Source organism: Cetorhinus maximus, chromosome 25, assembly GCF_964194155.1.
Source record: "Cetorhinus maximus chromosome 25, sCetMax3.hap1.1, whole genome shotgun sequence".
Taxonomy (NCBI): domain Eukaryota; kingdom Metazoa; phylum Chordata; class Chondrichthyes; order Lamniformes; family Cetorhinidae; genus Cetorhinus; species Cetorhinus maximus.
The window spans coordinates 34,093,507-34,111,863 of NC_135903.1; the positions used below are offsets into that span (position 1 = coordinate 34,093,507).

The 18,357-nt window shown below is 44.1% G+C and overlaps 2 protein-coding genes across 2 annotated transcripts; both read left to right on the top strand.

Annotated features, from left to right (window-relative positions):
* The first annotated feature begins 402 nt into the window (after window positions 1-402).
* On the top strand, window positions 403-6,173 carry LOC144667765 (interferon alpha-F-like). Its single transcript, XM_078529208.1, has 4 exons — window positions 403-689; window positions 3,031-3,120; window positions 5,727-5,966; window positions 6,075-6,173. The coding sequence occupies exons 1-4, from the start codon at window positions 558-560 to the stop codon at window positions 6,171-6,173; spliced, it is 561 nt and encodes a 186-aa protein (XP_078385334.1). The 5' UTR covers window positions 403-557.
* Window positions 6,174-9,847: 3,674 nt separating this feature from the next.
* LOC144667766 (interferon alpha-F-like) lies at window positions 9,848-16,812 on the top strand. Its single transcript, XM_078529209.1, has 4 exons — window positions 9,848-10,177; window positions 13,002-13,091; window positions 16,366-16,605; window positions 16,714-16,812. Exons 1-4 carry the CDS (start codon window positions 10,046-10,048, stop codon window positions 16,810-16,812), a joined length of 561 nt encoding a protein of 186 aa, XP_078385335.1. The 5' UTR covers window positions 9,848-10,045.
* Window positions 16,813-18,357: the final 1,545 nt, after the last annotated feature.

An 18,357-nucleotide genomic window follows, 5' to 3' on the forward strand; every position in this document is an offset into this window, starting at 1 on the left:
TGTCAGCACTAAAAGCCGCCGCACCGGATCACCGCTGTCGCTCTCTCTATAATCCGGATGATAAAATCCAGCCCCCGATACATGTTCACACTGCCCCCAATTCAGAGCCTCCCTCTACACCACCTTCGTGCCCCAGGTGAGCTGAAGCCACACAACACTGAGCTGGAACCGAGCGCTGCCTGTGATTTTCAACCGGGGATTTTCCACTCGCTGCTTCCGGAATCTCCAGCTTTTACATTCCTGACCTCAGAAAGGAAACCGGACAAACTATTGATCTCCCGCAGCTCTTCCAAAAATCCTCGAGCCCGTTTTCACTTTTCGAATGTAATGCCACACATTAAAGCCGACAGCATGGCAGCGCCAGTGAGAGCACCGAGCAGACTCCACACTCACACTCACACCGTTCGGCAGCACAGGCGCTCGCTCCCGGATCACAAGCGGCTCCGATTCGACTTTCCGAGTTTAAATCCGCTCGCAAGAACCGTTTTCGCCGCGGAACCACGAAGCCGCCGGTTTCTCATCTTTCACATCGGTGTTTCACTCTGGGTCGCTTGATCATGGCTTTGGCGAGTATCTGGAGATTTTGGATGGTGTTGCTCTTCTTGTCCGGGACCCTCAGTCTGGGATGTGACAGGCTGCAGTTACAGCAAGTTCTCAACACAGAGACTCTCAGCATACTGAATGCAATGGTGAGTTGAACCCAAAACACCGAGTCGGTAATTATGTTGAGGGGAGAGAGGGAATCAGCCTCCAGGAGAGATTAAATCTGAATTTGGGTGAAGGAACAAATGGGATCCGAGAGGAAACTGGAAAGCAGACATTGAGGAGGAGGGCGCTCAGTGACGGACGGAGCGGAATGTGACCCTGAAGGGGGAGAGGGGGCAAATCAGAGACAGCCCATCAGTAACAACCATTCAGAATAATAGAGCCACTTTAAGGTCTCAAGGTGCCTCACGGGAATGTTATACAGCAACATTTGTTGTGGTGGGCACAGCAAGATTTCAAACTTTGCAGATGATACGAAGTTGGAAATGCTGTCGACAGTGACGGGGATGGTGTTGAACTTAAAAAGGACATAGACATGTTGGTGGATTGGGCAGACAAGCGGCAGATGAAGTTTAGTGCAGAGAAGTGTGAGGTGATAAGTTTTGGGAGGCAAGATAAAGTGAGACGGTACAAAATAAAGGGAGTGACTCTACAGGAGGTGCAGGAACAGAGGGACCTCGGTGTATATGCGGATTGGTCAGTGAAGATGGCTGGGCATATTGAGAGAGCAGTTAATAAAGCATATACTAGCTTAGGCTTTATTAATCGTGGCATTGAGTAGAACAGAAAAGAGGTCATGTCGAACTTGTATAAGACACTAGTTAGGCATCATCTGGAATACTGTTCTGGGCACCATACTTGAGGAAAGATGTGAGGGTATTGGTGAAAGTACAGAAGAGATGCACAAGAATGATTCCCAGGATAATGAACTGTATCTACGCGGGAGGATTGGAGAGGTTGTCAATGTTTTCCTTGGAGAAAAGAATGTGGAGATTAGGTTTAATTGAGGAACTCAAGATCCTGTGGGGTATGGACAGGGTAAATAATGAGAAACTGTCTCCACTAAAGCGAACATCAAGAAATATAGGGCAAAGGTTCAAAATAGTTGGCAAAATGAGTAAATGTGATGTGAGGAGCAATTTTTGAACCCAGGATGTGATTGGAGCAAACTTCACACAGTGCTTTCAATATTTGAAAATGAGGATGAGAATTTTAAAATGAAGGTATTTCTTATCCAGGAGACTGACGCTGTGTTTTGTTTGATCTCCCTGAGGAGTGGCATGTCGAACAGAAATAGAAAGGGACCAAAAATAGATTCTTGGGGACACAGGGGCTAAACGTTGGGGCTGGGTGGGTGATGGTTGAGAAGAGATGCCATTCTGGGGGTTTATAGGCTGCATTTAGACAGTGGGAGCCAGGCAGTGTATCCCCAACCAGCAGGCCCATGGTGGAGAATGTTGAATTCTGATGTTCATGTCGAACATGTCAAAGGTTGCGGACAGGGCGAGAAGGAGGAGAACAGTTTACGTATGTCACGGGCATGTTGAATGTAATTTATGAATTTATCTATCATCTTATGGAGATCTTGTGATGCAATGGGTCGGACCTGCTTTCAGGCAGAGAACTCAAGAACAACTACAGCCTTATAACCTATCAATGTAACCAAATGCCCCTTCATTGCCCCCTTGATGTGAATCAGTTCAATTTGGAGGAAACATTATAATTTTCCCAAAATATTGTTAATACTTTTGATCAAAATTATAGAACTTTGAGCTGGAACCGAGCGCGTGTTGTGATTTTCTCTCGGGCATCTTCCAGTCACTGGTTCAGGAATCTCCAGATTTCAGATTCCTTACCTCAGACAGGGAGCAGACAAACTCGTCCGCTCCTGAAGTCCTTCCAAAACTCCCGCAAGCAGATTTCACTTTTCGGGTGTAATAGCAACATCGCCAGTCCCCCCTCTTCACAGCGACAGCAACTCCCAGCACAATTCTCACACAAACATACACACACACACAGGACTGGACATTCAGGCGGTCGCTCCGGCTTCACAAGCGGCAGCATTTCCACGCCTGGTGTTTCATTCGCTTCAAAGGAAGTGTCTTTCGGAGTTGATCCCGGATCCAGTCAGTGTCTGATCCTCAGCTCGGGGTGTTTCACTCTGGGTCTCTTGATCATGGCTTTGGCGAGTATCTGGAGATTCTGGATGGTGTTGCTCTTCTTGTCCGGGACCCTCAGTCTGGGATGTGACAGGCTGCACTTACAGCAAGTTCTCAACACAGAGACTCTCAGAAAACTGAATGCAATGGTGAGTTGAACCTGCAGCCAGAGCAGGAGGTGAATCACATTGTGTCCGCTTGCTGTGAAATGTCACATCAGGGGAAATGTTTTGCGATTTGTCATTTTGTGCAATGAATAGTCGGTGATTCTTCAGTATTTGAATTTATGGGGCTGATTGTAACAGTGATTGTTTTCCCCTCTCAGGGCGGACCCTTTCCCCGACACTGTATAAGACAGAGACTCTCACTGAAAACCAAACCCTTGAACCTGGTGAAACTCTCGAAGGAATTAGAGGTGAGTAAACACTCGGTTCATTTGATTCACACAGGGCTTTTATACAAAGTAAGATCAACAACCGGATCGGAAACTTCCACATCAGGAATTTGGAACAGAGTGATTTGTACCCATTGTGAATGTAGGAGCAGTCTCACTTATTGTATTTCACTCACTATCTCACTCATGAACTATATCACTCTCTCTAACCGCACTCACTACCCCTTATCTCCAACTCTCTCCCTCCCTGATATTATGTCCCTCCCGCTAACTACCTGCTCTGGGAACCATCCGACTGGATCTCCCATCTCCTTTTCCTGCAGGGCCTCTAGATTATTCCGTGCAGACCACTGCCTGATGGGCCTGTTGTCAAAGATGTTTCTCTGCCTAAACATTTCTACACGGGATAGGTGGTGAGGCAAGTTCCAAAGGCTTCGAGTGTTCCCGACAACAAGGCCACTCCCATGCTTTACAACACCGGGGACAGGTTTAAACTCAACACTTGCAGTTTGCGTTCAAAGGGTCCACGCACAGCTTGATGCAGCCAGACACAAATGTAGTCATCAGGATGAGGGCGATGTTGAGTGCGTTTTGTCCTCTGATCATTGACTTCGTGAAAACTTCTCAACTTTTCTCAACCTAACACCCTATAATTTTCTCACCGCCTCTAACCACCTCACTTCCTCTAAACATCTTATTCCCTGTAACAATTTGCCTCCCTCGAAACATCTCACTCCTGAGCTGCACTGAATGACTTTGGGGCATGAATCACGCAGGCAGGATAGGTCATAGGATCATAGAATGATCCTGTGCTGAAGGAGTCCGATTGGGCAGAATGGTCTGTTTCTGTGCCACGTTTCCGATCAACTACCTGGTGGATAAATACGTTAGTAGGTACGCACTAACCAGCATTCATATATTCAAGAAAAATCACCTTTCCCAAACTTGATTGAGTTATGTGATAATGTAGCAGAGCGTCTTCATGAGATTAGTGCGCTTAATCTTCTGATGATGTCATCATACCTCTGCAGCACTTTGAATGAACGATTCAAATTAATCCCGCTTTCATCCCCCATTACAATGCAAAATTTTTCTCTGACTATTTATCCAATTCTCTCTTGAAAGTTATTATTGAATCTGCTTTTGCTGTTTTGTAAATCAATCCGTACGCACACTTTTAAAAGGCTAATCATCAGAAGATCCAGCGCACAATCCTCATCAACACTCTCTGCTACATTATCACTTAACACAATCAAGCTTGGTAAAGATAATTTGATGGTAAAGATGTCTCCCCAGAGATCATTGTGTCTGAAGGTTTCCCACCACCCAAAATGGACTAACTGGCCTGGAGTTGTTGGATTTATCCCTCTTCCATTTTTGAATGGGATGTAAGTATTTGAAATCTTCTGGTCCGCTGCCATCATGTCCCTCATATCTAAAGAGGACTGGAGGAATGCGGCCAGAAGTGTTATTAAAACCCTTGCTTTCCTCAGCAATCTCAGCTGTATTCCGTCCAGACCAGGTGACTTTCCCAACCTGAGTGCTGCCAATATTTTACGTACCTCCTCTTTATCTATTTTTATCCTGCCCAATTTCTCTACTCGCTCCCCCTTCACTGTGACTTTTGAAGCATCTGCTTGTGAAGTGAAGACAAATTCCAAGAATTGGTTTAGATCCTCCGCCATGTCCTTTGTATCCCACAAGAAGATTTATTTTTTGCTCACTAATCATCACAAACAAACATTTATTTACATGCTTATTAAAGGTTTTTAGCTTCCCTCTTACGTGATCTGCTCATCAATTTTCATGCATTCTGTTTATTCCTCATTTCTTTTGATAACATTTCTCCATATTGGCTGCATTCAGCTTGGTTCCTCACTGTGCTAAGAGCCTAATGTTTCACATAAGGCTTCGTTTTCTGTTTTGTTTTAATCTCTACATCTTTTGGCGATGACGTCATTGACCTTTCAACGCCCTTCCTTTCTGCTTCATTGAAAGGAGTCCAGTCTGCAACCATAACATCTCCACTTAAAAAGAGCCTCAATTGCTACTTTCCTCCCGAGGATGCACTATTTAAGAGGAGATGGTGGCTTAGTGGTAGATTCACAGGTTTAATAATTCATGACCTAGGCTAATGCTCTGGGCACCTGAGTTCATGCCCCATCACACAGATGGTGGAATTTTAATTCAATCAATAAACGTGGAATATAACACTAGTGTCAGTAATACTGACCATGCAACTATCATGGATCTTTGTAAAACCCTTCTGATTCACTAATGCCTTTTAAGAAAGGAAACGTGACTTCTGCACCTGGACTGGATGACATGTCACTCTCAGCACATGGTCGAATCTTCACTGTCCTTTCAAATATTCAGTTCAAGGGACATTAGGGATGGGCATCTAATGCTGGCTTTGCCAGTGATGCCCACATCCCATGAATGAATAAAGGAAAAAAGAATCCTTGATTCAAATACACCTGGGCCAGATCCCATTTAAACGCACTAAAATTAATCCTCCCCTTTTTGACCGATTTTAGCTCTATTTGAATTTTGTTCTTTAACATAGTCTGTACTAAAACTAAAGGTGAACATGTCCTCTCTAATGTCATTCTCTACATTATACACAGGCACAGGACAGGATCCAGATTGTCCATCAAACGCTGCGTCACATCAGCAAGATCTACAGCATGAACCTGGGTTCAGCCACATGGGCCCAGGACAAGCTGGAAAACCTCCGGCTTCTCCTGGATCGGCAGCTCGGTGAGCTGGAAGAATGTGTCAGGAAAGCAGGATCAGAGCACAAGATGAGGAGAAACTCTGCCATTCACAATTACTTTAGGAAACTGGAAAAGTTTCTCAAACAGGAGGTAGGTCAATTGATAAATGACAATGTGATTGCTGGCATGTAGTTCATTTCACCACATTTAAATCTGCTCATTCTCTAATCGGTTTCCCTGAATAACTTTCTTTTTCAGAAATTCAGTGACTGTGCCTGGGAAATAATCCGCAATGAGACCAGAGCCCGTTTACAACAACTCCTTTTCATCATAGCACAAATCAGCAGAAGAAACTGAGAAAGAGATGTTTAGCATAGACTGGGAGCAAAGATTATTTATTTTAATGGCTTTTAACATAAAGTTATTTATATATATATTTGTAACAAATTTTATATTTTATTGTACTGATGACAGAACAATGAGTGACATGATGGGATTATTTATTTTATTTATTTATTTATTTATTGATATTTTTTGCTATGACATTTTCCTCTGATATAATCCTATCCTTTAGCGGGTGGGGTGTCTGCTCTGGAATTTACTGGTAGGCTTTCAAGATATGGGTTTTCAGACCTATAAACCCTGGGCCGCACTGACCTTTCCATTTCTCCTCTCCTAGGTGGCCAACTTTTCAATCTATTTCAGCCACTGTAATTTATTGATCTTTATTATTGTGATGTCTTCATGTAATGAAATGTTACATGTTATTTAATGTGTAATGTGAATTTTTAATGATAGTTTATTTATTGATATTTATCAAGAGTTGGAGAAGAGCTAAATATTTTTGTAACTGGTAAATTTTATACACAATGAAAGCCTTTGCTAAAATAAATTGTTTTCAATATTACGCATTGACTGGAATGATGTTCATTTTTCAATTCTGTCGGTTGGCTTTCCATACTCAGTATAAATGCTCTGGATTTTCCCACCTGCTGCCTCGTCCTGTCAGCCCTTCTCTGTTCTGCTCTCCTTTCTGCACAATCAGGTTTTCCCTCACCCGTTGGAACTGTGAACGTATTGTGAACCGAACTGCCCTGATTTATCATCTTTTACCCCTCTGCTTCTCAACGCCACATTCCAGCTCCAAAGGAGAGAGCACTGAGCATGATGTTCAGGAGGCAAATGGAAAATAGAGGCATAAATTAGAAATGGCCAGATGGAGAAATGGAATGGGTGGACATAGAAGATGACTGAAGTGTCAGCCTGTGTGAATATATGTGGACATCAGACAATGGGGTTGAGAGTGACATCAGGCAATTAGTAGGAAGGAGAATGAGTGGAGAGTGGGGATGAAAATCTTTTATTTCGCACGGTTGTTTACACCTACTGAAAATCTGTATGATAAATACTGTCTGCATTACATTAGAACAGAAGAAAAAAGGCCATCCAAGCCTGCTCCACCATTCAATAAGATAACGACTGATTTGATCGTGGCCTTAAATCCACTCCCCTGCCTGCCACCTATAACCTTTGACTTCTTTGTTGATCAATCCCATCTAACTCAGACTTGAATATATTCAATAACACAACCTCCACTGTTCTCTGAGGTGGAGATTTAAAAGATTAATGACACTCGGGGCAAAAGAAATCCTCCTCATCGCCGTCTCACGTGCAGTTGCTGCATATTGAAACCTTGGCCCTAGTTACAGCCTCCCCAAGAGAGGAACCACCTCAACATCCACCCGGTCAAATCTCCTCACAATCTTAAATGAATTAATGACATCACCTCTCATTCTTCAAAACTCAAAGGAGTATAGGCTCAACCTGGTTAAGATTGCTTCATAAACCAACTTCTCTTTCCAGGAATCAACCTGGTGAACCCTCTCTGAAGTGTCTCCAATGCAAGTTAATCCCTGCTTAAATAAGGAGACCAAAGCTGTACATAGTACTCCAGGCCTGGTCTCACAAATGGCCTGTAGAGTTGAAGCAAAACTTCCCTACTTGTATTCTTCATCCTCTTTGCAATAAAGGACAACATACCATTTACTTTTCCAATTCTTTGCTCGACCTGTTTGCTAAATTTTCATTGCTCATTTCTAAGGACACCCAGGTCCCTCTGCACTGATAGATTCTGTGTTCTTTCTCCATTTAAAAAACATTCTGACTTTCTGCTGGGCACAACAAAGGCTAACTTGTGTCCTACATTACCATAGTCACTTTATATCAAAAGTACTTTATAAGCTGCTGAGTGCTTTGAGACACCTGTGGTCAGGAAGGGCACAATGTGAATGCAAGCCTGTTTTGAAAAAAATATCATAGAGAAATCTGGACCGACACACAAAACTGCCCTCACTCCAGGGTGAATTTATCAGCAGTGCAGTTGTTTACAGGCCTTCCAAAGGGCCCCAAAAAATAAACCGGATGATTTGGGTTTGAGCACAGCAACAGACATGTGTTAAAAGGTTTGCAAAGCAACTTTATTAAGTTACAAAGACAATAAATATTGCATTCCAATTCCAAAAAAGTGGGGATGAACCAACCTAATTTCCATCACCATTAATTTCTACAAAACAGCAAAGGTTGCTTCCCATTCAAGGGACAAGCATACTGACTTGGAACTATTTACCATTTCTTCACTGTTACTGGCTAACACTCCTGGAAAACCCATCCCAACACCCCTGTAAATTCACCTACACCACATGAACGGCAGCAGTTCAGGGGTTAAAGGGGGCGGTTAATCGCCACCTTCTGTCGGGTAATTAGGGAGGAGCAACAAATTCTGGCCTTTCCAGAGACGCCCACGTCCCATCAAGGAAGAAATGAAGCCAAATTATGCAAAAGTAGCTGTGAATGGGCCGCAGATTTTTGTAAGGTAAAAATGCACACGCTCCCGTAGGTCCTTCCTATTTCCTCTAATGTCACTCGCCAGTGTTTTTAATATTCTTCCTTCAGTTCCCTGACTCTCCTTCCGCCTCCGCCTTCAATAATTACAATTCCCACTGTTCTATTCGCCAATAACAGCATTGTTGTAAATTGTAGTTTCTCTCCAGTCTCCAGTTGGGGAATGTGGGATTCCGCTCCCACATCCACCCGGACGGTAGATTTTGGTGACACTTCCAGCTGAGAGGGATTTGGTGACATTTCCTATGTACCCGGACATTTACCGAATACCCTAAAGCTTTTCCCAACTGCCCCTCACCCCTCTCAGTCTGATTCACCCTCTTTACAAACCCTCCTCCCTTTCGGAAATGACAAAACACGTCACTTTCCTTCAGACACTTTCACTTTGGGCTGAAATTGACACCAGGTTAATTTGCAGAGAGAAAGTGACACGGACACTTCCCGGGAGAGAGACAAGAAAGAAAGGATGAAAGAAAAGAGAGCGGGATCACTTTTGGACTCAGAATCGGAGCAGATCAAATATTCTTTCAATCCGACTCTGAAAATGGCTCCAGAAAACAACCGAGAAATGAGAAACTTCTCCCAGTTAAAGAGCAGATTGTGGGACAGGTCAATCGGAGCGGAGTCTGTCTCCATGAAGCGGTGTCCCTGGGCTGTGAGCCGAGCTGTCTGCAATGTCCAACCTGTGAAGTGTGAACAGGACAAGCGCCAGGTGAACACACCGCGGGGACACAGTGGATTTCAAAGGGAATCGCTCTTCATGGGGCCCAATGTCAGCACTAAAAGCCGCCGCACCGGATCACCGCTGTCGCTCTCTCTATAATCCGGATGATAAAATCCAGCCCCCGATACATGTTCACACTGCCCCCAATTCAGAGCCTCCCTCTACACCACCTTCGTGCCCCAGGTGAGCTGAAGCCACACAACACTGAGCTGGAACCGAGCGCTGCCTGTGATTTTCAACCGGGGATTTTCCACTCGCTGCTTCCGGAATCTCCAGCTTTTACATTCCGGACCTCAGAAAGGAAACCGGACAAACTATTGATCTCCCGCAGCTCTTCCAAAAATCCTCGAGCCCGTTTTCACTTTTCGAATGTAATTCCACACGTTAAAGCCGACAGCATGGCAGTGCCAGTGAGAGCACCGAGCAGACTCCACACTCACACTCACACCGTTCGGCAGCACAGGCGCTCGCTCCCGGATCACAAGCGGCTCCGATTTGACTTTCCCAGTTTAAATCCGCTCGCAAGAACCGTTTTCGCCGCGGAACCACGAAGCCGCCGGTTTCTCATCTTTCACATCGGTGTTTCACTCTGGGTCGCTTGATCATGGCTTTGGCGAGTATCTGGAGATTTTGGATGATGTTGCTCTTCTTGTCCGGGACCCTCAGTCTGGGATGTGACAGGCTGCAGTTACAGCAAGTTCTCAACACAGAGACTCTCAGCAAACTGAATGCAATGGTGAGTTGAACCCAAAACACCGAGTCGGTAATTATGTTGAGGGTAGAGAGGGAATCAGCCTCCAGGAGAGATTAAATCTGAGTCTGGGCGAAGGTTCAAATGGGATCTGAGAGGAAATTGGAAAGCAGACATTGAGGAGGAGGGCACTCAGTGACGGAAGAAGCGGAATGTGACCCTGAAAGGGGAGAGGGGGCAAATCAGAGGCAGCCCATCAGTAACAACCATTCAGAATGATAGAGCGACTTTAAGGTCTCAAGGTGCCTCACGGGAATGTTACACAGCAACATTTGTTGTGGTGGGCACAGCAAGATTTCAAACTTTTCAGATGATATGAAGTTGGAAATGTTGCCGACTGTGACGGGGATGGTGTTGAACTTAAAAAGGACATAGACATGTTGGTGGACTGGGCAGACAAGTGGCAGATGTAGTTCAATGCAGAGAACTGTGAGGTGATCCGTTTTGGCAGGAAAGGTAAGGAGGGACGGTATAAATTAAAGGGAGTGACTGTACAGTAGGTACTGGAACAGAGGAACTTCGGTGTATATACGGATTGGTCAATGAAAATGGCATGGCATGTTGAGAGAGCTGTTAAAAAGCATATAGTAGCTTAGGCTTTATTAATAAGGGCATTGAGTGCTAGAGAAAAGAGGTCATGTCGAACTTGTATGAGACTCTAGTTAGGCGTCATTTGGAGTACTGTGTCCAGTTCTTCGCACCATTCTTGAGGAAGGATGTGAAGGCATTGGTGAGAGTACAGTGGAGATTCACAAGAATGATTCCCTGGATAATAAACTGTAGCTATGCGGGTGGATTGGAGAGGTTGGCACTGTTTTGCTTGGAGAAGAGATGGTGGAGATGACACTTGATTGAGGGACTCAAGTCGCTGGGGGGTATGGACAGGGTAAGTAATGAGAAACTGTTTCCACTAAAGCGAACATCAATAGTTAGAGGGCACAGGTTCAAAATAGTTGGCAAAAGGAGTAAATGTAATGTGAGGAAAAGTATTTGAACCCAGAAGGTGGTTGGAGTCTGGGGCAAACTTCCTGAAAGTGTGTTGGGGGCAGGTTCGATCGAGGCATTGAACAGGGAATTGGATTTCTTCCTGAAAAGAGAGAGAATGTGCAAGGTTACAAGGATAAGGCAGGGGAGCGCAACTATGTTGAATGCTCTTTCAGAGAAGCAGTGCAGACTCGATGGGCCAAATGGCCTTCTTCTGCAATGTAAAGACATTGTGACACTGTGGACAATTGATGCCAAGTCACAGGAGAAGATATTAAAGCAGGTGACTAAAAGCTTGGTCAAAGAAGTTGATTTTAAGGAGCGTTTTAATGGCGAAATAGGGGGAAAGAGTCGGAGAGGTTTAGGTCAGAAATTACTGAGGTTGAGAGTTCGGCAGGCGAAGGGACCGCCCCCAATGGTGGAATAGTTAAAGTGGGGATTGTGGAGACGGTAGAATTAGAGGAGAGCTGGTATCTCAGAAGGTTGAAAGGCTGGAGGTGATTACAGAGATAGGGAGTGTTTAGGGCCTGGAGTGATTTGAAAATGAGGATGAGGATTTTAAAGTCAAGCATTTCTTATCCAGGAGACTGACGCTGTGTTTTGTTTGATCTCCCCGAGGGGCGGCGTGTTGATGAGAAATAGAAAGGGACCAAAGATAGGTCCTTGGGCACACAGAGGCTAAAGGTTGGGGCTGGGTGGGTGATGGTGGAGAAGAGATGCTATTCTGGGGGTTTACAGTCTGCATTTAGACAGTGGGAGCCAGGCAGTGTATCCCCAACCAGCAGGCCCATGGTGGAGAAAGTTCAATTCTGATGGTCTCGTCGACCTTGTCAAAGATTGCGGACAGGGCGAGAAGGAGGAGAATAGTTTACATATGTCACGGGCATATTGAATGTAATTTATTAATTTGACTATCACCTTATGGAGATCTTGTGATGCAATGGGTCGAACCTGCTTTCAGGCAGAGAACTCAAGAACACGAACAGCCTTATAATCTAACAATCTAACCAAAGGCCCCTTTATTGCCCCCTTAATGCGAATCCGTTCAATTTGGAGGAAACATTATATTTTTCCCAAAGCGTTATGAATTATATTGATCCAAATTGTTGGAACGTTGACCAGGAACCGAGCGCGGGTTGTGATTTCCTCTCGGCATCTTCCAGTCACTGGTTCAGGAATCTCCAGATTTCAGATTCCTTACCTCAGACAGGGAGCAGACAAACTCGTCCTCTCCTGAAATTCTTCCAAATCTCCCGCAACCAGATTTCGCTTTTCGAATGTAATAGCAACATCGCCAGTCCCCCCTCTTCACAACGACAGCTCCTCCCAGCACAATTCGCACACACACACACACACACAGGACTGGATGTTCAGGCGGTCGCTCCGGCTTCACAAGCGGCAGCTTTCCCACTCCCGGTGTTTCATTCGCTTCAGAAGAACCGTTGTTCGAAGTTGAACCCAGATCTGGTCAGTGCATGATCCTCAGGTCGGAGCGATTCACTCTGGGTCGCTTGATCATGGCTTTGGCGAGTATCTGGAGATTTTGGATGGTGTTGCTCTCCTTGTCCGGGACCCTCATTCTGGGATGTGACAGGCTGCAGTTACAGCAAGTTCTCAACACAGAGACTCTCAGAAAACTGAATGCAATGGTGAGTTGAACCTGCAGTCAGAGCAGGAGGTGAATCACATTGTGTCCGCTTGCTGTGAAATGTCACATCAGGGGAAATGTTTTGCGATTTGTCATTTTGTGCAATGAATAGTCTGTGATTCTCCAGTATTTGAGTTTTTGGGGCTGATTGTAACAGTGATTGTTTTCCCCTCTCAGGGCGGACCCTTTCCCCGACACTGTATAAGACAGAGACTCTCACTGAAAACCAAACCCTTGAACCTGGTGAAACTCTCGAAGGAATTAGAGGTGAGTGAACACTCAGTTTATTTGATTCACACAGTGCTTTTATACAAAGTAAGATCAACAACCGGATCGGAAACTTCCACATCAGGAATTTGGAATAGAGTGATTTGTACCCATTGTGAATGTAGGTGCAGTCTCACTTATTGTATTTCACTCACTATCTCACTCATGAACTATATCACTCTCTCTAACCGCACTCACTACCCCCTTAACTCCAACTATCTCCCTCCCTGATATTATGTCCCTCCCTCGAACTACCTGTTCTGGGAACCACCGACTGAATCTCACATCTCCTTTTCCTGCAGGGCCTCTAGATTATTCCGTGCAGACCACTGCCTGCTGGGCCTGTTGTCAAAGGTGTTTCTCTGCTAAGCATTTCTACAGGGGATAGGTGGTGAGTCAGGTTCCAAAGGCTTCGAGTGTTCGCGACAACAAGGCCAGTCCCATCCTTTGCAACACCGGGGACAGGTTGAAAGTCAGCACTTGCAGTTTGCGTTCCAAGGGTCCACGCACAGCTTGATGCAGCCGGACACAAATGTAGTCATCAGGATGAGGGCGATGTTGAGTGCGTTTTGTCCTCTGATCATTGACTTCGTGAAAACTTCTCAACTTTTCTCAACCTAACACCCTATAATTATCTTACTGCCTCTAACCACCTCACTTCCTCTAATCATCTTATTCCCTTTAACAATTTGCCTCCTCGAAACATCTCCCTCCTGGGCTGCACTGATTGAATTTGGGGCATTAATCACGCAGGCAGGGTGATTCATAGAATCATAGAATGATCTTGTGCTGAAGGAGACCGATTGGGCCGAATGGCCTGTTTCTGTGCCACATTTCCTATCAACTGCCTCGTGGAAAAAATTAGGTTAGTAGGTACGCACTAACCAACATTCATATATTGAAGAAAAATCACCTTTCCCAAACTTGATTGAGTTATGTGATAATGTAGCCGAGAGTGTTGATACGAATAGTGCGCTGAAACTTCTGATGATGTCATCACACCTCTGCAGCTCTTTGAATGAATTATTCAAATTATTCCCGCTCTCATCCCCCATTACAATGCAAACTTTTCCTCCGACTATTTATCCAATTCTCTCTTGAAAGTTATTAATGAATCAGCTTTTGCTATTTTGTCAATAAATCCATACGCACACTTTTAAAAGACTAATCATCACAAGATCCAGCGCACAATCCTCATCAACACTCTCGGCTACATTATCACATAACTCAATCAAGTTTGGGAAAGATGATTTTTCTTGAATATACGAATGCTGGCTAGTTCGTACCTACTAACATATTTTTTTCTAAGTGGCAGTTGATAGGAAATGTGGCACAGAAACAGTCCATTCGTCCCAATCGGTCCATGCCAGTGATTATGCTCCACTCGAGTCTCCTCACATTTACTCATCTAAATCTAGCATTGTAACCATTTATTTCCAGCACAGGAGGTTGAGGACACATTTGATAGATGTGCACAAGGTTATGACAGGTTTGAATAAACAAGACAGGAAAAAAATCTTCCTGTTACCTCGTGGTGCAGGGTCTAGGAGACACAGTTAGTGTCTCGCCCCTCTGCCACTTGTATTCAACTAGCAGCAGGCAGGGGAGTCACCTAGTGGGAATTCCGAAGAGCAATCCCTGTCAGATTTGCTTCCTGGTTGCCATTAAGGGGTTGAGGGGATGGTGCCCTTCGTTCAACAGCAGTCAGTGCCTGGTCAAGTAACCCAGCACCAGGAAGATGTCGGGCTGTGGTGAAAGTCACAGGGATTTCCACCTACACCACCACAGCCCTCACCACCGCCCTCCACCCCCCACCCCCCGCCCCAACCCACCCACCCTGGTATCTTGCTCCTGGTAACCACTTAAGTGCCTAACTGGCACTGAATGCGGCTGGCCTACCATAAAGAAGGTGAAGCAAGGCTCTCCCTGCCTCCCCAGAGATTACTGTGTCTGAAAGTTTCCCACATCCCAAAATAGATTATCTGGCCTGTAGTTACTGGGTTTATCCCTCATCCATTTTTGAATGGGATGTAATTACTAGAAATCTTCTGCTCCCCTGCCATCATGTCCCTCATGTCTAAAGAGGACTGGAAGAATGAGGCCAGAAGCTCTGCTACCTCAATCCTTACTTCGCTCAGCAATCTCAGCTGTATTCCATCCAGACCAGGTGACTTTCCTACCCTGAGCGCTGCCAATATATTAAGTACCTCCTCTTCATCTCTTTTTATCCTACCCAATTTCTCTACTCGCTCCCCCTTCACTGTGACTTTTGAAGCATCTGCTTGTGAAGTGAAGACAAATTCCAAGAATTGGTTTAGTTCCTCAGCCATGGCCTTTGAATCCCACAAGAAGATTTCTATTTTGCTCACTAATCATCACAAACAAACATTTATTTACATGCTTATTAAAGGTTATTAGCTTCCCTCTTACGTGACCTGCTCATCAATTCTCATGCATTCTGTTTACTCCTCATTTCTTTTGGTAATTTTTCTCCATGTTGTCTGTATTCAGCTTGGATCCTCACTGTACTAAGAGCCTAATATTTAACATAAGGCTTCTTTTTCTGTTTTGTTTTAATCTCTACTTCTTTTGGCTATCGGGTCATCAACCTTTGGATGTCCTTCCCTTCTGCTGCATTGAAAGGAGTCCAGTGTGCAACCATAAGATCCCCACTTATAAAGAGCCTCAATTGCTCCTTTTCTCTTGACTTAGTAGCCTTATGGAGGAGATGGTGGCTGAGTGGTACTTTCAATTGGTTTAATAAATCATAGCTCAGGATAATGCTCTGGGGACATGAGTTCAAACCCCACCATAGAGGTGGTGGGATTTTAATTCAATCAATAAATGTGGAATACAACACGAGCCTCAGTAATGTTGACCGTGTAATGATCATTGATCATTGTAAAAGCCCTTCTGATTCACTGATGCCCTTTAAGAAAGGAAACCTGCTATCTATTCCTGGCCTGACTGACATGTCGCACTTGGCACATGTTCGACTTTCCACTGTCCTTTGAAATATTAAGTTCAAGGGAAATTAGGGATTGGCATCAAATGCTGGCTTTGCCAATGATGCCCACATCCCATGAAAGAATAAAGGAAAAAAGAATCTTTGATTCAAAAACACCTGAGCCAGATCCCCTTTAAACTCACTAAAATTAATCTTCTCTCTTTTAAACATTTTTAGCTTGATTTGTCTTTTGTTCTTTAACATAATCTGTTCTAAAACGAAAGGAGAACATGTCCTCTCTAATGTCATTCTCTACATTTTACACAGGCACAGGACAGGATCCAGATTGTCCATCAAACCCTGTGTCATATCAGCAAGATCTACAGCATGAACCTGGGTTCAGTTGCATGGGCCCGGGACGAGGTGGAGAATTTCCGGATTCTCCTGGATCGGCAGCTCAGCGAGCTGGAAGAATGTGTTAGGAAACCAGGATCAGAGCACAAGATGAGGAGAAACTTCGCCATTCACAATTACTTTAGGAAACTGGAAAAGTTTCTCAAGCAGGAGGTGGGTCAATTGATAATTGACAGTGTGGTTGCTGGCATGTAGTTCATTTCACCACATTGAAATCTGTTCATTCTCTAATCAATTTCCCTGAATGATTTTCTTTTTCAGAAATTCAGTGACTGTGCCTGGGAAATAATCCGCACTGAGACCAGAGCCCGTTTACAACAGCTCCTTTTCATCATAGCACAAATCAGCAGAAGAAACTGAAAAATACATGTTTATTACAAACTGGGAGCAATGAATATTTATTTTAAAGACTTTCAATTTAAAGCTATTTCCATATATATTTGTAACAAATTTTATAGTTTATTGTACTGATCACAGAAGAATGAGTGACATGATGGGATTATTTATCTCATTTATTTATTTATTGATATTTTTTGCTATGATATTTTCCCCTGATGTAATCCTAACACTTCCGTGGATGGGGTGTCTGCTCTGGAATTTACTGTCAGGCTTTCAAGATATGGGTTTTCAGACCTATAAACCCTGGGCCGCACTGACCTTTCCATTTCTCCTCTCCTAAGTGGCCAACTTTTCAATCTATTTCAGCCACTGTAATTTATTGATCTTTATTGTTGTGATGTCTTCATGTAATGAAATGTTACATGTTATTTAATGTGTAATGTGAATTTTTAGTGATAATTTATTTATTGATATTTATTAAGAGTTGGCGAACAGGCAATGTTTTTGTAACTGGAAAATTTTATACACAATGAGAGCCTTTACTGCAAATAAATTATTTTCAATATTACGCATTAACTGAAATGATGTTCATTTTTCAGTTGTGTCGATTGGTTTTCCATACTCAGCTCCGGGTTCTACTAACTGCTGCCTCTTCCGGTCAGTCCTTTCCTTTTCTCCTCTCCTTTCTCCACAATCGGATTTTCCCTCACCCGTTGGAACTCTGAACCTATTGTGAACCGAACTGCCCTGATTTATCATCTTTTACGCCTCTGCTTCTCAACGCCACATTCCAGCTCCAAAGGAGAGAGGACTGAGCGTGATGTTCAGGACAGACAAGTGGAAAATGGAGGCATTAATTGGAAATGGACAGATGGAGAAATGGAATGGGTGGGATTAGAAGATGACTGGAGTGTCAGCATCTGTGAATATATGGGGACATCAGACAATGGGGTTGAGAGTGACATCAGTCATTGAGTAGGAAGGAGAATGAGTGGAGGGTGGGGATGAAAATCTCTTATTTCGCATGGTGGTTTACACATTCTGAAAATCTGTATGATAAACACTGTCTGCATTACATGAGAAGAGAAAAAAAAGGAGCTGGAGTTGGCCATTTGTCCCCTCAAGCCTGTTCCACCATTCAATAAGATTCCGACTGATTTGATTGTGGCCTTAAATCCACTTGTCTACCAGCCACTTATAACCTTTGACTCCTTTGTTGATCAAATTCTAACGCAGACTTGGATATATTCAATGACATGACCTCTACTGTTCTCTGGGGTGAAGAATTTCAAAGATTAATGACACTCGGTGCAAAAGAAATCCTCCTCATCTCCATCTCACATGCAGTTGCCGTGCTTTGAATCTGTGACCCCCAACCACCGTTCCTGATTCCTCCAGAGAGGAAACACCTCAACATCTACCCGGTCAAATCTCCTCACAATCTTAAATGATTCAATGACATCACCTCTAATTCCTCTAAACTCGAAGGAGTATCGGCCCAACCTGGTCAAGATTGCTTCATTAACCAACTGCTCCTTCCAGGAATCAACCTGGTGAACCCTTTCT

Coding starts and splice junctions, on each gene's coding strand:
- LOC144667765 (XM_078529208.1), top strand. CDS start 558: ATGGCTTTGGCGAGTATCTGGAGATTTTGGATGGTGTTGCTCTTCTTG. Junction 690..3,030: donor TCAGCATACTGAATGCAATG/GTGAGTTGAACC, acceptor TTCCCCTCTCAG/GGCGGACCCTTTCCCCGACA. Junction 3,121..5,726: donor AACTCTCGAAGGAATTAGAG/GTGAGTAAACAC, acceptor CATTATACACAG/GCACAGGACAGGATCCAGAT.
- LOC144667766 (XM_078529209.1), top strand. CDS start 10,046: ATGGCTTTGGCGAGTATCTGGAGATTTTGGATGATGTTGCTCTTCTTG. Junction 13,092..16,365: donor AACTCTCGAAGGAATTAGAG/GTGAGTGAACAC, acceptor CATTTTACACAG/GCACAGGACAGGATCCAGAT. Junction 16,606..16,713: donor AAAAGTTTCTCAAGCAGGAG/GTGGGTCAATTG, acceptor TTTCTTTTTCAG/AAATTCAGTGACTGTGCCTG.